Source organism: Nipponia nippon, unplaced genomic scaffold, assembly GCF_047370975.1.
Source record: "Nipponia nippon isolate SJK-2023a ecotype South Korea unplaced genomic scaffold, ASM4737097v1 scaffold_3, whole genome shotgun sequence".
Taxonomy (NCBI): domain Eukaryota; kingdom Metazoa; phylum Chordata; class Aves; order Pelecaniformes; family Threskiornithidae; genus Nipponia; species Nipponia nippon.
In genome coordinates this window covers 94,076,996-94,093,336 of record NW_028262347.1, presented here as the reverse complement: position 1 = coordinate 94,093,336, position 16,341 = coordinate 94,076,996, and the positions used below count along the sequence as shown (strand labels likewise).

Below are 16,341 nucleotides of genomic sequence, written 5' to 3'. Positions count from 1 at the left end.
ATTTCTTGATTTAGAAGGCAACACTTGACATCTTTCAGGTGTTTTTTTTTAAGCATAACACAAAGAAATTACTCTTACAGAGGAACAATGTGGGTAGTGTGGTGATTACTTGCTATGAACCCCTCCCTGAAAAGAAAAGCAGAAGCTTTTCAGTAGGTCAGTGGTCTTCAGGAGATGAAGGTTCACTTCCCAGATCAGCTGCAAACTGCCTGTCATTCTGGAGAAAATCATTTAATATCTGTGAATAAGAATAACCTTTTAATGTAAGATATACAACTGTTACAGTGCCATATGAATATTACCGTGCTAAAAGCCAAGAAATGGTAGATTATTATATGATTAAAATGTGTAATTCAGTTTTTGCATCAAATATTGCTTGTATAAAAGCATCCTGAAGTTTTCAACAATTCAGATAATTTCCAATAGATGACTAATTTTTCTTGATTAAATGCATCACAAATGGATTTAGAAGAAAGATGGAAACACTACTTCCCTTATCTACCTATTTAGTTTTTTCTTCCTGGAGACTACAGCCTGCACAGTGGTGATGCATGGGGTGGGGGAAGCACCTTGTGCTTTTAAAAAATAAAAGAAGAAATAATCTTGTTCAATGAATGGCAGAAACTAGTTGATAATAATCATGGCAATTTTGAGTCAAATTTCATGCACTTAATATTATCATAACTTCAAAATACATACTGAAATCTAACATTTCAAATTTCAAACCCAAGATGTAGAAATGTAATGTAAGTGACAATGACTTTCTGTATCAAAAAGAAAATAACTGCCGCCTTTATAGCTTCAAAAAGAGTTAAGGAGGTTTTTCTTCTATAGTATCTATCTATTATAAGCAATGTTATTTGTATCTGGTAAGTGAAAAGACAAAATAGGCAGTGAATATGATCTGCTTGCAATTGAGTTCTCTTTCATAAGAGATAACTAAGCCATTAAATCAGTATTAGACAGTGGGCTGTTAGACTAGAGTTTTACTGGATTGTCAGCACTGTAAGAAAACCCCTGTATTGTGCTGCTGTGAGTCCTTATTATGCCTGTGTCCGTTTGCATGCTCTGTGTACTAACACCACACAGGTAGCTGATGCGGATATGTCATGCGCTAGGATTTATGAGCAATAAGCCAATGAATTTTCAAAATACACAGGTGTTATTTTTATTATAAGTAAGAAAAAGTAAGTATTGTAAATCATGTGTGCTCAAGATGAGTAACAAAAGGTCTGTCAGAGCTCTAAACTCAGTCTTTAACAATAGTTCACTATAAGGCAAATAGCGAAACCATCTAGTGGGGCTTTTTATGCTTGGTGTTTGCAATATTTACTCAAATCTTACTGTCGACAATGCAGTGGCCAGAAACATCTCTCTACCATCTGCCAATTGGTCATATATAGCCATTCATATTCCCCAATTGTAACTATTCCTGCTGTTGGGCTTCCAGCCTCAGCAGGCACCAGTCTGTTTCTCAGACCTCCTCTTCCAGCTTTTGAGCTACTTGTTGCTCTGCCTCCAGTATTAGCTCATCGGAAGCTGCCTGTAATTTCCTGCCATTGCAGAGGCTGTTTGCTGATGGGGGTCTCCTCCGTGGGGTGCTCTGCTCCTCTGTGGGGTGTTGCATCTTTGCACTATGTTCATTGCGCTTCAGATCTTTACTTGGTAGCTGATTAAGTGCTTGATGTTGTGCATTTATACCCCCTGTGTTTGGGTTGGGGTGGGAAGCTTAGAGGTACTCTTTGAAAGGCAAATACACTCCTAATGCATGATCTGACTGTGCCCTGCTGTAACTTGAAATAAGAATAATTTTCGTGTACTTCGTGTAGCTGTTGCTACTTGCTTAGCTCTCAAGAGATTGTACAGATGTTTCTTTATTGGACTTTTTATTTTTCTCTTTATTTAAAAAAAAAAAAACCCAAACAAAACAAAAACCCATTCATCATGTTCATCAGAAACACAGTTAAAATAAGAACCTATAAAAATATAATAATCCAGGAAAGGAAAACATTCATGGGGGTAATCCATTTCACTCTGTAGAAGCGTGATACTAAAGCAGAGAAAGTAATAGAGTATTTGTAATTGTAACCAAAAGTATTGTGTTCAGCTGTCTTCGGCTTTAGTCACCAGGTGTCTGATGTCCTATCAAGAACCAGCTATTTCCATCTTTCTGATAACATTTCCTTTCATGCTGATTCTCAAGAGGACGGTTCTGCTTGTCCTGTTCACTCAGGTGTGTCTAGTGCAGTAGTCTTTGCTGAAGACTAACTGCATCCTCCTATTCCAACCACAGAATTAATACTTTCCATTGGCTGTGTAAAAAAAAATCGTCTCACACAGTGGAATGCAGTCAATTAGAGCAATAAAACATTAAAAGGCACAGCAGTAAGCAGCAAGCATGAAGATGCAAAGTAAGCGTAGTTGGATTTGAATGTGGGAGAAATTGTAAAGAAGGTTGAGCCCCAGGCATGCATTTAGCATCATGAGTCAGATGTTATGATTCTTTTTATTTAGCAAAACACAGCCACAATGACTTTTTTTGCAAATATGTGTGTAAGAAACTAAAATTATCCTGAGGCTTGTGCATCAAAATTGTAACCTTGATTATAAGTCTGTGTGCAGTGAAGATATAATGGTGTTATTTTTGATTGGAATGTTGTGGGTTAAGTCTTCTGTTAAGTTGACCTTATAATACTATAGCTTTTTTCTTCCCTTTATTTCTTATCTTCTTTCCCAGGCATTGGTGGGGTTCTGTGTTTGTGCTTTGAGATACAATGGCAACAGACATTTAAGTAATGAACTGTGAATTCATTGGTTCCATGCTGAAAAAATAAGCCATAACAGACTTTGTGTCCTGCTGAGAGATTGCCTTGCTTTGGGTGGCTGCTTAGGCTAAAGGCTGAAGAACAACTGGCCAAGTAGCAGAATTGCAGCATGGCGTGTGCCTTTTAGTGTCTGAATGCATTTATAAAATGTCCCTAATGACCTTTATTAGAAGAAGTAAAACAAGGAATTTAAACTAATTATGGTGTTCAGAAGCTAAAATTGTGTAATTGAAATGGAGTCTCTGGGTGATTACAATTAATTCATTCTCATTTCTTCTTTTCAGGTTTTCTTCTTCTTCACCTTGGCCTTCCCCTTCTCCCTTCAAATCCGGTCACTTTTCTGTTTAAATTGCCATACATCCTGTTACCTCTTCCTTATCTTACCTCTTTGCTTATGCTTTAAGAGAAGTCTTTTCAACTTCATTTCCTCTGTCACTGGGTCCGAAATCCAGTCATCAGTAGTTTATTTCTCCAAAAATAATAAGTTGTACAGGTAATCTCTCTTTTTTTTTTTTTTTTTTTTTTTTTTAAAGCTTATCTGATGTTTCTGGCTAATTTTCACTTAATTCTGGGCATTCTGACCATTAATTTTCAGTGTTCTGCTGGGATGTTTCAAGGCTGCTAAGAGATTTGATGTAGAATTGCAACTCATCTTATTTCTTTTCATTTGTAAGGCTACATCAAACAGCTATTTCACTTTAAGTAGCCATTTTATTTAAAGTAGCCTGTTACAGGTTTTAAAGTTTTCTTTTGAACTACACTATGAGATCTTTGAGAAACAAGATTCTTTGCTCTGCTCTGCTCTACCAGATGTTGCACAGTGTTTCTTCGGTTTTGTGTGTGTGTGTAAGGTTGGTGGTGTTTTACCCAGTCTCCACTTCATGTGTACTATGTATATCTGCGTCTGTGTATGTATATGTGTATATACATGTATTTTTATAAATGGTAGAGAGAAGTAAGGAGGGGATAGTAGGCTTCACCATCATAGAGTTGTTACTGTGTAGGATTGAAAAGCAATGCTCTGATATTTAATGCTCCTCAGGTGACTAGATAACATCAACCAAAATGTAAAAAGAGCGAAGGGTTGCGTGTAACTGCTGTCACTGGAGCTGTGGCGGAAGCAGTGCAACGTATTCTGAGTAGAACAGAAATTCTTCTAAAGATAGTTTGGAGTTAGATGCCAGTAAGGGGGACAGTTAAGAGTCAAAAAATTCTGAGAAGACAAAGAGTCTTTCAAATTTGTGTGCACATATAGGCAGTGGCTCTAGCTCTTCCCAAGGATGTTTCGTAATCAGCTGCTTGTCCACAACAAACAAATCCCCTAGAAGGCCTAGAGCCTCAGGATGTGTCTACTCTGAAGACACTATTAATTGCTTGCAGACCATGTTGAGTTTTGTGATGCTTTGGGTAGGCTTTTGATCATGCCCAAGTTAGCTAGTTGAAATCTCGTTCAGAGATGATGATGCTACAGTCTAATTTAAACTACCAAAAAAAAACCCCAAACCCAAACCAAAAAACCCCATGTTGTTGAGTGATATGTTTGGGGGTACATGGGGAGTCTGCAGTAGGAAATGGCCCATTGCATTCTGCCTTAATACATGGGTAGCTTTTTTCTTCTGTGGTTTAGATGCTGGGAGGTGAAGTAAGTGGACTGCAGTGCATTGGAGAGAGGGTGAGAATTCTTTTAAACTGATAAGCCAACAGCAAGAAGTGCCCAAGTGACAAATTTCCTTTCTTATTCAACTGAGTTATTTTGCTTATACCCTTAATCATGAGCATTTGCTGCATGCTTTTAGCCTTAATGTTTCTTCTCCGCGGGAATAGATAGAGCCTATTTCAAGTCTGTCTTGGCTATCATCAATCCATCTAGTTTGGTCAGTGAATATCCACTCTAATAACTGTACATACAGTATTTCCTAATTTATTTAAAAGCATTAAATAAATTGTTTCAATTCAATTATCCCTTTTTCCCCTATTAATTTGGAAGTCCTACTTGATCTTTTTGATTAATTCATCTGTTTTATAGACCTATGTTTGATCCTGTTGTTGTAGAGTGAATAATGTACTTGTTCTTTCAGTTGAGAACATACTAACTTACATGTGTTCATTTGGCTTTCTCTTTATATTTTAACTTCTCATATAGCTTTGTGTGTTTTTGCTAGGAATTTGGGGGCAGATATTGTCATAACTTGTCCTTAAAACTGCTAGGTCTCTTTTGTTTCTTTGAATGGCTCAAGTTCCATAATACTCATGGGCTATTCAGATATTAATCAACTGCTTATTAAGAATGACTGTCATCTGCCCTGGTGTTGCCTAGTTGTCTAGCTATTTTTAGACTAGTGGCATTTCTGTAACTTAAGTAAAGTCTGTTCATCCTGTGAACAAGCTAGATGCATAGCTGTGGTCTGAAGAGCTTGCTCAGACATTAAATGTAATGTCTGATTTGCAGAAGAGGCCTACACAGTTAAATGTCTTAATTATTTGAAATACTTCTTGCCTGGCAAAAGTTAGCGTAGATGCATTTGCACTGGCACAAACGTATTGCTTGGAGGAATTTCATTTTGTTTACTGAAATGTTGCACACAATAGTAGCAAAAAAGCTGGAGGCTTGCTGGTATAGCTGTGGACAAAGACTGAGGAGGTGGAAACTCTGCCAAAGTGTGAAGTGAGGAATTTGAGGATAGGAGCAATAAAAGGCCACTTCAAAGCAGGAGTCTGGAAAAATGGAGACTGAGAAAGATTTCCAGTATTTTCTGTTGTGTAACTTTAGCTTTCTATTTAATGTAAATATTCCTCCATTCTTGGTTGGGGGCGGGGGGGAGGAGCGTGGAAAGCTGTTAAAATTAAATTTATCTTTTCCATTCTTAGGGAAAAAGATACCACCCATCAAAATAGATTAAAAGATAGATTACTATACAATGAATTTTTTTTATATTTTGCAAGACACTAATGTTGTTTCTTATGAATCAAACTCTTTTCCAGTTTCTGATACTGCACTTCTATTTAGAGTGTTAGAGCCTTATATGCTTTTAGCACACAGACGACTTCTGAAGCCATTGTTCTGTGTTTGCAAATAGTTTGTAAAGCTTTGGTGCCTTATTTCTTCATTTATGGTAGACATCTGTTCTTTGCTGTAGCTCCAGTTTTATTTAAAGTATACTTCCAGTTGTGTTCAAAAGCTTGGGGGGAAAAAAAAAAAAATTGAAAAAAGGGGGGGAGGGGAATGGAATTCTTTTCCCAGTAAAAATAAGTACCAAAACAAGTGTTCCTCAGGGGTAAAGAATGGCGTAACATCTCAGTGATTTGATCCAGTTGTCATCTGGACAAAAATGGCATTGTTATGGCCCTAGTCTCACCAAGAGCCATTTCTATGTGAATCAGTTGCTCCTGTTCAGTGGGTGGTCTCATTCCAGTTAAGACTGTGCAGGTGCCGTGGTCAATCGGGTCAGTCTAGATACTGACTGGAGGGTGCTTTTATGCTTATCTGTACTGACAGTACTATACATACATTACACCTGCTATACCTTTATGCCTGACAACCCTCTTCAGACTTTTAAGAGTGCTACTTACCTTGTTTTGGACTTTGAGAATGTATTGCTACAGTCACACCCTGTAGGTATTTCAAATATTAAATGTAGAGCTTTATCCAACAAATATTTTTGTCTTACTACTAAGGCAAGGTAGTAAGTTTTTTCTAAATTAAAAAATGTAACTATAAATCCATGGAATAAGTAGTTGCACCTGGAAAATAGGTGACAGGGAAAAGTTTTATGTTCAGCCTAGGCTAATGTAAATACAACAGCAAACAGATGTCACTTGTCATACACAAGTACTGAACACCGTGAGTTTGTGGTGCCAAGAAGTAACAAATTGTCTGGAACCATTTTTAATGTATTTGGCTCCTTATTGGTGGCAAAAGCTTCAGAAAACAGTTAGAAAGCTTAAGTCACTTTAGAAAGCTTAAATCAACTGTTTTAATTACTCCCTTGTATTGATGCGCAAACACCTTACATAGTCATTTCATTCCTACTCAGATAGAAATCCTGAAAACAATTTTCAGATACTATCCAGTTTCAGTGTTTTCCACAAAATAATTCAGATTAACCAGAAAGCTGAAACTGAAGGTAAATGCTGATTCCATTAGTGACAGGTTTTCTCTATTTAGCAGACAGTTGTTTGAGGTCAAATGCAGCCTGATCTGCACTGGGATTCCAAGAAGTCTGAGAGAAGCTTGCCTTTTGGTTATCTCCTGTGGCGTAGTGTTAAAAAACAGAAACAGAAAGCCCTTTACTTTGAAAAATAAATAATTCAGCCAGGAAAAAAAAAAAACAGGCAGCTTCTCTAGCTCATTTTTCTTAATGATTTGGTCAAATTAGAGTATTTAAGGTTGGGCTCAGAAAATGAGTTGATATAGTGATAGGTGATTTGCTTAGCATATATGGACCTTCACTGGAAGACACTATTGAATGCTAAGGGTTCTTTAATCTCAGGGCAGGGGGTGCAGAAAGATAGTACAAGAGTCAGTGAGCCTGAGTGCAAACCATGTCACAAAGCAGGCACGAATCTGGGAGGTGGATGAACTGATGAACCATTAGAGCATTTTCCACTTTTCCACATTTTCCAGAGGAGCTGCAATGCAAGCAAGCTAATTGATTCCAGAGAGATGTATATTTAAGAAATTTAAGGGTCTGTAATCTACAGAAAATCAGATTATATGATTTAATTGCCCCCTTGAATTTTTAAGCAATTCCTGAAGTTAGTTCATTGATTCAGTATTATTTGGGTACCTGTTGGTTTTCCTGCAGATCATACATAATTTCAATGTACTTTTAACTCCTGCAAAGCTAGTTCAAAGCATTCTAACTCTATTGGTTGCAAGTAACTCCTTCTCATGCAAAACTTTGATGTGGATGTTATATCTAGATTGTGTTTCCTTGAAGAAAAGAGTGAGCGAGTCTCAAAGGAAGAATTCTGTTAACTTAAAAACAAGTTGCCTCATATCCATTACCAACCACTGTGTCATTGAGAAGAAGTCAAGTAAGGAGAGGGTACTTAAGACCAATTTCGAAAGATTTCGTAGCATATTTTAGAATTGTCACTGGCATCTGTGAATTCTTTTATGCTTTGTGGATTCTTCTTTGCTTTTGTTTTTAAAGTGAGCAACTGAACTTTTTTCCCTCTAAAAAGAACAAAGAAAGGATAAATGTAGAAATATGGGATTTTTTTGCTGAAGCTGTCAGTATCAACAAAAAAGAGGAATCCAACTGAGGTGATAAATGGAAAAAATAGGTATTCTAAAATGTGTTTTCTCCCATGGCTAAACAAATAGCATTATGGAATGGTAGTAATCTTCTTTGGTACTAATAGGATGCCAGGCTTATTTCACATATTTTTCATACTTGTGACCAAAAGTGTATTAAAATATAATGTTTACAAATGTGTGAAAATCAACCCCAAAGTGGTGGTGGTCTGGTTTTGTGTTTTTCCTGGTTGCCTCTAAAGAGCACTTGTACCATACGTAGCGTGCTAGAATCTGCTTCTGGGAATTTCTGCCTGCGACATCCACTTCAAATATCATTCACAGCTTAAGCACATTAGAACCACATGCCTTAGTGTCAACTTAAAAAAGAGAAGAAAAATTGCCCTTAAGACTATTTTGGTGTGTGTTTTGTTTTTTGGTTTTTTTTTTTTTACTTTGCTCCATTGTGAAAAGGCTGAAGCAGCAGATTTTTAGAGCTTCTGTAGATTCTATGTGAATACCATGTTTTTGCGACTACAGTTTTTCCATTTTTAAAAATGAAATGTATCCGTTTCTCAGAACTCAAAATGCTGCATTTTTCTTGACTTTCATGAAACTTGGCAGTGAACCCTGTGTTCCTTCAGTGTTTCTGTATCCCCAGCTGAATGTACTCAGAACTTCCCAGTGCTAAAGACTAGAGGTTTTTTATTGTTGGAAGGAAAAGAGTATCCAGGCATGGCTTAAACAGTTTCAGTTTTCAATTCAATGTAGCAGGTTTACAATGTGAAGTTGTATCATTTGGCATTTCTTCAGTGGTGAAGTGATTTCAATCATCGAGATGATGGGAAAGGCAGATATGTTGTGTTATGGCTGTTTTCTCCTGCCATTGAGAGTATATTTACTTTTATATGCTAGACAGATACATGTGTCTTAGGATATAATGAATTAGATTAATTCATTAACCAGAAGAGGGTTTAGAATTTTTTTTTTTTGAGAACAGTTAATCACATTACAAGAGAAAAAGCGTTGTTACACTGCAAAAGGGCAGAGGACTCAAGAACTGGGGAAAGAGAAATAGGCATCACCTGCAAAATCATATCCTTTTTTCTAATGCTTAGAAATTTGGGTGGTAGTTGGGGATTTTTTTGTTTGTTTTAGTTGAATGTATATTTAATGCTTCGACAGTAATTTTGCATTGTGGCACTTTATGCTTCTGGACACCAGATGGTGCTGCTAGACTAGCTAATGTGGTTTTTTTGGGGGTAATTGATACTTAATTTAGTTCCAAAGTCAGCTTGGTACTTTCTGACGAGGTGTACTTTCTGACCAGGTGTATATTCCAGGATGCAAAACTGTACCTGATAGCTCAGCACACTACCTTCTGCTGTTTAAGGACAATGGTCTGAAAATTATAATGTATACTGAAGTGTGTTGTAGAATCAGTATTTTAGATCTCACTGGGCAAAAACTGCCATCAGCTGGTGTTGCTCCTGGGTATATAGCTTAGTAGCAAATCTTAATTTATATACTTGACACATCAAACATTTGATTTATTATCTTGAGTGTCATTTAAATTTGTTTTGATAACTTCAAGCAGAAAACTTCCGGTGGAGGCACCTTTATTGCCAGGTTAACTGCAAAGGATAGTTCTAGAGACTAATTAAATATAACAAAGTGATGATGAGGGTGGGTTTGAGTTTGAAGGGTTTTGTGGTTTGTTTTGTTGTTATTTTTTTTTTCCCAGACATTGTCTGTATGAAGCTTGAGTAAGGCTGTCAAAAAAACTTAGTTGTCCTCTGTTAATATTTGAGAAGATGTGATGGCTTAGCTATGTAATTGCATTGCAGACAATGTTTTTAATACTGTGATGTACGTTTGGCATTTGATTTCTATTTATTTTAAGTTGGTTATCACGTTTAATAAATTTATCTGGTAATCCTAACCGTGGGGCTCAAGGGATGGAATGATACATTTGTTTTTTAGCTGAATCCCAAAGGTTGGTGGTACAGTTTATTGCTGAACTGTAAATAATGCATTCAAATTTATTTAAGCAGTGAGAAAATTTTTGATAGATGTTTTACTGTATTTTTCTTACAAGTCTTTTTCTTTTATAGATCCCCATATTAAAGTCTCTGGAAAAAAGGAAAATGTTAAAGAAGCGAAAGAGAAAATCATGTCTGTCTTGGACACAAAAGTAAGAAAGAAGTTATTTACAATGACACCTTAACCCCTAATTTTCTGGTGACATTGATCTCTTTAAATGGGCTTATTTAAACAGAAGATATTTATGGATGCTGTGAAGCAAAGCCTCCAATATATTCCTTCTGGATGTTGATATTTGGTGTATACACACATATTTGAACATGCAACAAGAAAATACTTGCTTAAAGCACTTTATCCAGATCTGAACTATATAGAAATATTTCCAGCCATATGGCTAAAAGCATACATAGTTTGTTTGTTAGATTGGGTTTTTTACTTTAAAATCTGAAATACAGCTTCACTGCAAACAGTAGATTATACAGCCACTTCAGTGAACCTAAAATTTTGTTTTTGTTTGAAATTCAATTTTAGGGGCATTTATGCAGTTCTATTTTTAACTGTTACTGCATTCTTACACTCTGAACATGAGGATCAGAATTTCTGAAGTGTCTAGATTTTGGCCAGGGGTCTCTCATGTTCATCAGATTTCCTTTTCATCCAATAGCAAGTCTTTTGGGCAGTGTATATGGCTTCTGCGTAGTTGTATGCCAACTTTTTGATTCTCTAAACAGATTGCCAAAAGGGAACACTCCAGTGATAAGTGCAGTTTTTTGAACCGCTATTAACAACGTTGTTATGGACTGTAAACAACATAGCTTTTAAGAACAGCTGTAGGCAGTGTTTGTATATTTTAAAAATTGATGTACCAGAAAAAATTAGTATGCTTGTTAAAGGAGGAAAAAAATCCGGTTGTTTTAGGTCCCGTGGCTTTGTGAATTGCCAAAGTCTTCATCATATGATCCTTTCAGATCAGACAGGGGTGTGTGACTGCAATTGAAAGAACACAGAATTAAAATAAATTAGAATGGATTGCAAAAGGACATTTAAGTCACAGTTGATAAAAGCCAGGGCACGTTTTAAAAGCCTTAGACATTTTTTGAAGATGTACCTTTGGGGTATTTATTTCCATGTTATTTCCTCATTGGAAAGAAAACGTGAATGGTTTAGCGCCTGACTATGATCCATATTAAAAACATCTTACTTGAGTAGAAGTTAAGCCAGTTAAGCCTCTGCAAAAATACTTTGGAAATATGACTTTGAATGTCATTCTTGAGGTTAGATTAGTCTAAAATGCTCAGGTTCTCCTGTGAACAAATTTAATCATGGGTGCTTGATTTCCAGAGCAATCGGGTAACCTTGAAGATGGATGTTTCACATACAGAACATTCTCATGTGATAGGTAAAGGTGGCAATAATATTAAAAAGGTGATGGAGGAAACAGGATGCCATATCCATTTTCCAGACTCAAATAGGAATAACCAAGCTGAGAAAAGCAACCAAGTAAGTATTGTTTAATATTTTTAACTCATTTATACTGTAATTCCTGAGAGTATAAAACATTTCTAAACTTATTTTGTCAGTATGGGTTTTTTGCGGACTGGGTGAGTTCGTGTTCAGGGACATAAATTTTTGGTATTTACATTCTGTGGAAAGCATGGGACTTCCTAAGTGAGCAAATCTTCAAAAACAGATGGAAACAATTTGTGATGGCTTATGAATAATTTTCATTTTTTTTAAATAAACTATTTTGAGCATACAGATGTCAACAACTTAGTGTGAATGGTGGAGAAGCAGTATGAAAAGGACTGCTTTTATAACTTTTTTTCCTGTTCAATACCTGACTTATTTAGCATGTTGATTAATTTCTTGGTGCTTTTGGCTTATGGCGTAACTTAGTTGAAAACTAAACTTGGTGGATATCTGACAAAAATGAATGTCCTATTGTAAGAGTTCAATTTTATAAGAATAAGTCATTGAACTGGAATTGTACATCCTTTGTAATGCTAATATTACTGGAATGTTTACTTTCAAGTCTTTCATCACTGTATTTAGAATTCCCTCTTGTGCATCCTGGTGGCTGCTGAGCAAAATACGGTAATTTCAAAATGGTCAAGAAAACCTACTGTTGTTGAATATTAGCATTGAGCACATGTACACAGTAGTAATTCCATTGTTTCATCCAAACGGCTGTATTGTTTGATGTATCAATTTTTTTAGTTGCTTAAGCATATGTGACCTAAGATGCTATAATATTCATAGATTATTTTTTTAAACTGGTTTTAGTTTTCAGCCACTGTTTAGAGAACACTTAGGATGTCACCAGGTGTGAAATAAGTGTTGATTTTTTTAAAAAAAAAATTTTTAAAAGAGAACACAGGTATCTAAACTTTTGCAATGCCTCATTTGAAAATGTGATGCTATATTTTCCATATTCTTGCTCTTCTAGGTGTCTATTGCAGGACAGCCAGCTGGAGTGGAGTCCGCAAGAGTTAGAATTCGGGTAATAGTCTATTTCAGTATAGTGTTCCCTTGAAAACACCTGACAGGAAAAAAGTTATAGCTTTGAGATCCCTAGGGTTGTGTGGCTCTGTCTTATGACAGCAGAAATATAGGAACGATGTGAGTATCCATATGAGTAAAATACAAAGGGTATTATAAAAACAGTGATTCACATTCTGGCCAAATTTTTAACTAACCCAAGGTGGATCTTGAACATGATGTCTACAGTATAAGAAAAATGTAAAGTATCCCATACTGTGTCTAAAATTGCATCTTAACTTACCATTCACAGATGACCTGTAGAAGCTCAGGCATCCTGTGTGAATCTGTGACTTAGGAAAGGCACTTGCTGCCTTTTTAATTTTAACCATTTTCATGTATAATTTGTATAAATAATTTCGTGGAATTCAGTTCCATTTTCCACTTGTAGTACTTTTCTATCTTTACCTTCTAGCTTTGATTTGTATGTGTGCTTTGGCATGGGTAATAATAAATCTAATAAATTATGAAGACTTTTTCACAATTGTTGTAGTTGGGTATGTCCCTTACACAACCTTGGTCTTGGCAGTCATGAAAGAAGCTGATGTTTACATAGCTTTGTAGCTGACTTGAGAGCTCCAGTTAATCCATGACAGCAAAGAGACTTCTCTAGGAAGTTTTACAAATATTGACCTGTTTGTAGGTCTGCATGGAGAAGTATAGGAAATTACCTGGCTTTATTGTTGCTACATAGTTGCAAAAGATCCTGCTATTTTGGAAAAACAAACAAACAAAAAGCCCACACAAAACAACAAACTCTTGTGTCCCTGGAGAAACCGGTGCCTTTTTCCAGCTCAAGATATGATAATATTTTTATCAATGAACCCTGGGCAGAAGATGTATTGTGTCAATTTAATCATCACTGACCAATACATTATGATTCAGTAATAAAATTGTAGTTTTAGTGAGTATGATTTTGTTTTTCAATATTTGCTCTTCAATGTTGTTGCAGGAGCTGCTTCCATTGGTACTCATGTTTGAATTGCCTATTGCTGGAATTCTTCAACCAATCCCAGATCCTAATTCTCCCACAATTCAGCATATATCTCAGACGTATAATATTTCAGTTTCCTTTAAACAACGCTCTCGAATGTATGGTGCTACAGTCATTGTCAGAGGGTCACAAAATAACACTAGTGCTGTGAAGGTAATGTGTCGTCTTAAGTAGGTTTCTGCCTGCCATAAATATAATCATAATTTAGATACTTAAGGACTATATTAATGTTATATCCTGCCTCTTCAGTACATGTTGTTATTGTATAATCACTTTTGAAGCCTGAGGGTTTGGGTTTTTTTTAAACTTAACTGGTATAGGTGAGGTGTAAAAATGCATAGAAAATAGTTTTAAGTTTAGGATTCAGCATTGTTTGTACTAAGGTTTTAATTTGTTTTTCATCTCTTGCGTGCACGTTCGGGTTTCCAGCAATACTGGAATATGTGCTGATCTTACCCATCTTTTTATTTAAAAACAAACAAACAAACAAAAAACCCCAAAAAACAACCACAAAACAAAACAAAAAACCCCCATGAATTCTTCATGCTTTGATCTTCTCAATGTGCTCTCAAGTATATAACCTTGAAAGTTGCCCTAACAGTCAGTAAAACTGGTCTTGCGAAACCAGAATTGGGAGATGTGAGTTTGACAGTCAAGTAAAGGAACTGCCATGAGCCTAATTATCTTATTAAAATAAAAAAGTTTTCTTGTTAACAGCTGGCAGCGAGACAAATTGATATGGTCTCAGATGGGTGTATTTCAAGCCAGTAAGAACACCTTAAGCCAAAACTGAAAGACAAATTTTGCAAGTATACGTGCCAAAATAAATCTCTATTGACTTTCTTATTGCTATATGTGGGCGCAAAAAGTCTATTGGGACCAAACAATTCGATGTCATCTTACTGCCTTTTACAATGGTACTTAAATGCTGCATTTGGTCATAAAATGGGAATAATAAGTAGAGTTTAGTCCATCTATTTCCTTTAACAAATCAATCAGGTTTTTAAACAAAACAATTTTCTTTATCTTGAATGCGGAATGCCTGACAAGTAAGGAAATGTCATTTTGTAGGCCTGTGAGCACCGTTTCACCAATTTCTTGCGTTTTCCCTGCAGGAAGGAACAGCCATGCTTTTAGAACACCTAGCTGGGAGCCTGGCCTCTGCAATCCCTGTGAGCACACAACTAGACATTGCAGCGCAGCATCATCTCTTTATGATGGGTCGAAATGGCAGTAACATCAAACATATCATGCAGAGGACTGGTGCTCAGATCCACTTCCCTGACCCTAGTAACCCACAGAAGAAATCCACTGTCTACCTCCAGGGCACAATTGAGTCTGTCTGTCTTGCCAGGCAATATCTCATGGTAAATACTTTCAGTGAAACTTGCTTGAAAAAAATGCCAGATTATAGAAAATATGCTCATTCTGCATGTATTTATTGGTCAAACGTAAATTAGCCTTAGAGAAGGAGGATTACTACTCACGTTGCAAAAAGTTGATTCAGTTGAGTGCTCTATTTTTGTCAGTGTTTTGTGAGTGTAGTTATATAAATATTTGTAATCTCTGGTATCATGATTTGAAAAACAACCTTGGCAATATAAATGCAACATAAGCAATTCAAATTTACGATAACAATATATGCTTCTGAGTAGAAGGCAGACTTTTGGAGGGTTTTGTTGTTGTTGGGTGGTGGGTTTGTTTTGTTTTGCCAACCTGCCTTTTCCATGTTTGTCAGGTAAGTAGATTTCTTTTGGGAGGAAGTGGCAGGAATTTCCTGTACATAGTTCCTATGTAGGCAAGTTTTCAAGGAAACTGGCGAGCATAGGAAGTACTTACTCATTCTGCAGGCTTATGTTCTTTCTAGTACCATAGCCTCGGTATATAAGGCCTGGTGATGTTCTGGTGGTGAATATTATTATTATTTGTACAGGTTTTTGTTATATTGGTCTTTAAGCTTCACAGGAGCCTTTAGACATTGTTGGAGTACTAATGTTTGTACATGGATTTTTATACATATGGATGTTTATGAACAACACATGGAAGGATTGGATTCAAATCCATTTCAAAGCTGGTATCAGAATAAACCATGATACTGTTAAATTCCAGAAGTCCGCATCTCTCTTACATTGCGCTGTGCCTTGCTGTGTAGTGGAAGACAAAAGCATAGTGCCTTTGTGTTTATACAGTTATATTAATGATTATTATATTTTAGGCTATTATTGTCTGTAAATACTGAGAGCGCCTTATTCTATGTATTTCCTTCCTGAGGTTTTAGTAGTACTCTTTCTGGAGGTTCATGAAGTAGAAGGAAATGCAAACAAGCTATCATATGAACCTCAAAGTACACCTTTACTCTCAAAACTTAGAATTATGTGAGGGCTGTTTTTTTTTTGAAATATTGACGTTTGATTTAATAATCCCTAACACATTGGTACAACTTAGTATCCCAAATCACATCCACTATATCACCCTTTAAGAACTGTACTGACCAGGAGGCTTGGTCTGTTTCAACTCACAGGCATTATATGTCCTGAAACTGTTGTTTTCAGTTTTGTAGATAAAACAAGTTTTAAAAGCAAATTTTGCAAAGAAGGAATATATTTTTTTAAACAATAAAAATTTGAAAAGCTGAGGGAAGAAGTAACTAACCAGATAAGAACTTACCTCCAATTCCTAACTTAGTAAAAACAGTATTTTTC

The 16,341-nt window shown here is 36.1% G+C and overlaps 1 protein-coding gene across 7 annotated transcripts in view; it reads left to right on the top strand.

Annotated features, from left to right (window-relative positions):
• Window positions 1-16,341, top strand: part of BICC1 (BicC family RNA binding protein 1) — a 121,816-nt gene that overhangs the window by 73,947 nt on the left and 31,528 nt on the right. For all 7 annotated transcript variants that reach the window (XR_015706653.1, XR_015706652.1, XR_015706650.1 and 4 more), the window contains exons 4-8: window positions 10,179-10,258; window positions 11,449-11,607; window positions 12,554-12,607; window positions 13,598-13,792; window positions 14,755-15,006. Coding sequence is in view for 2 of the 7 variants with exons in the window: in XM_087766668.1 (XP_087622794.1) it covers window positions 10,179-10,258; window positions 11,449-11,607; window positions 12,554-12,607; window positions 13,598-13,792; window positions 14,755-15,006 (740 nt within the window). In the remaining 5 variants the exon portion in view is untranslated. The remainder of the gene's footprint in view (window positions 1-10,178; window positions 10,259-11,448; window positions 11,608-12,553; window positions 12,608-13,597; window positions 13,793-14,754; window positions 15,007-16,341) is intronic.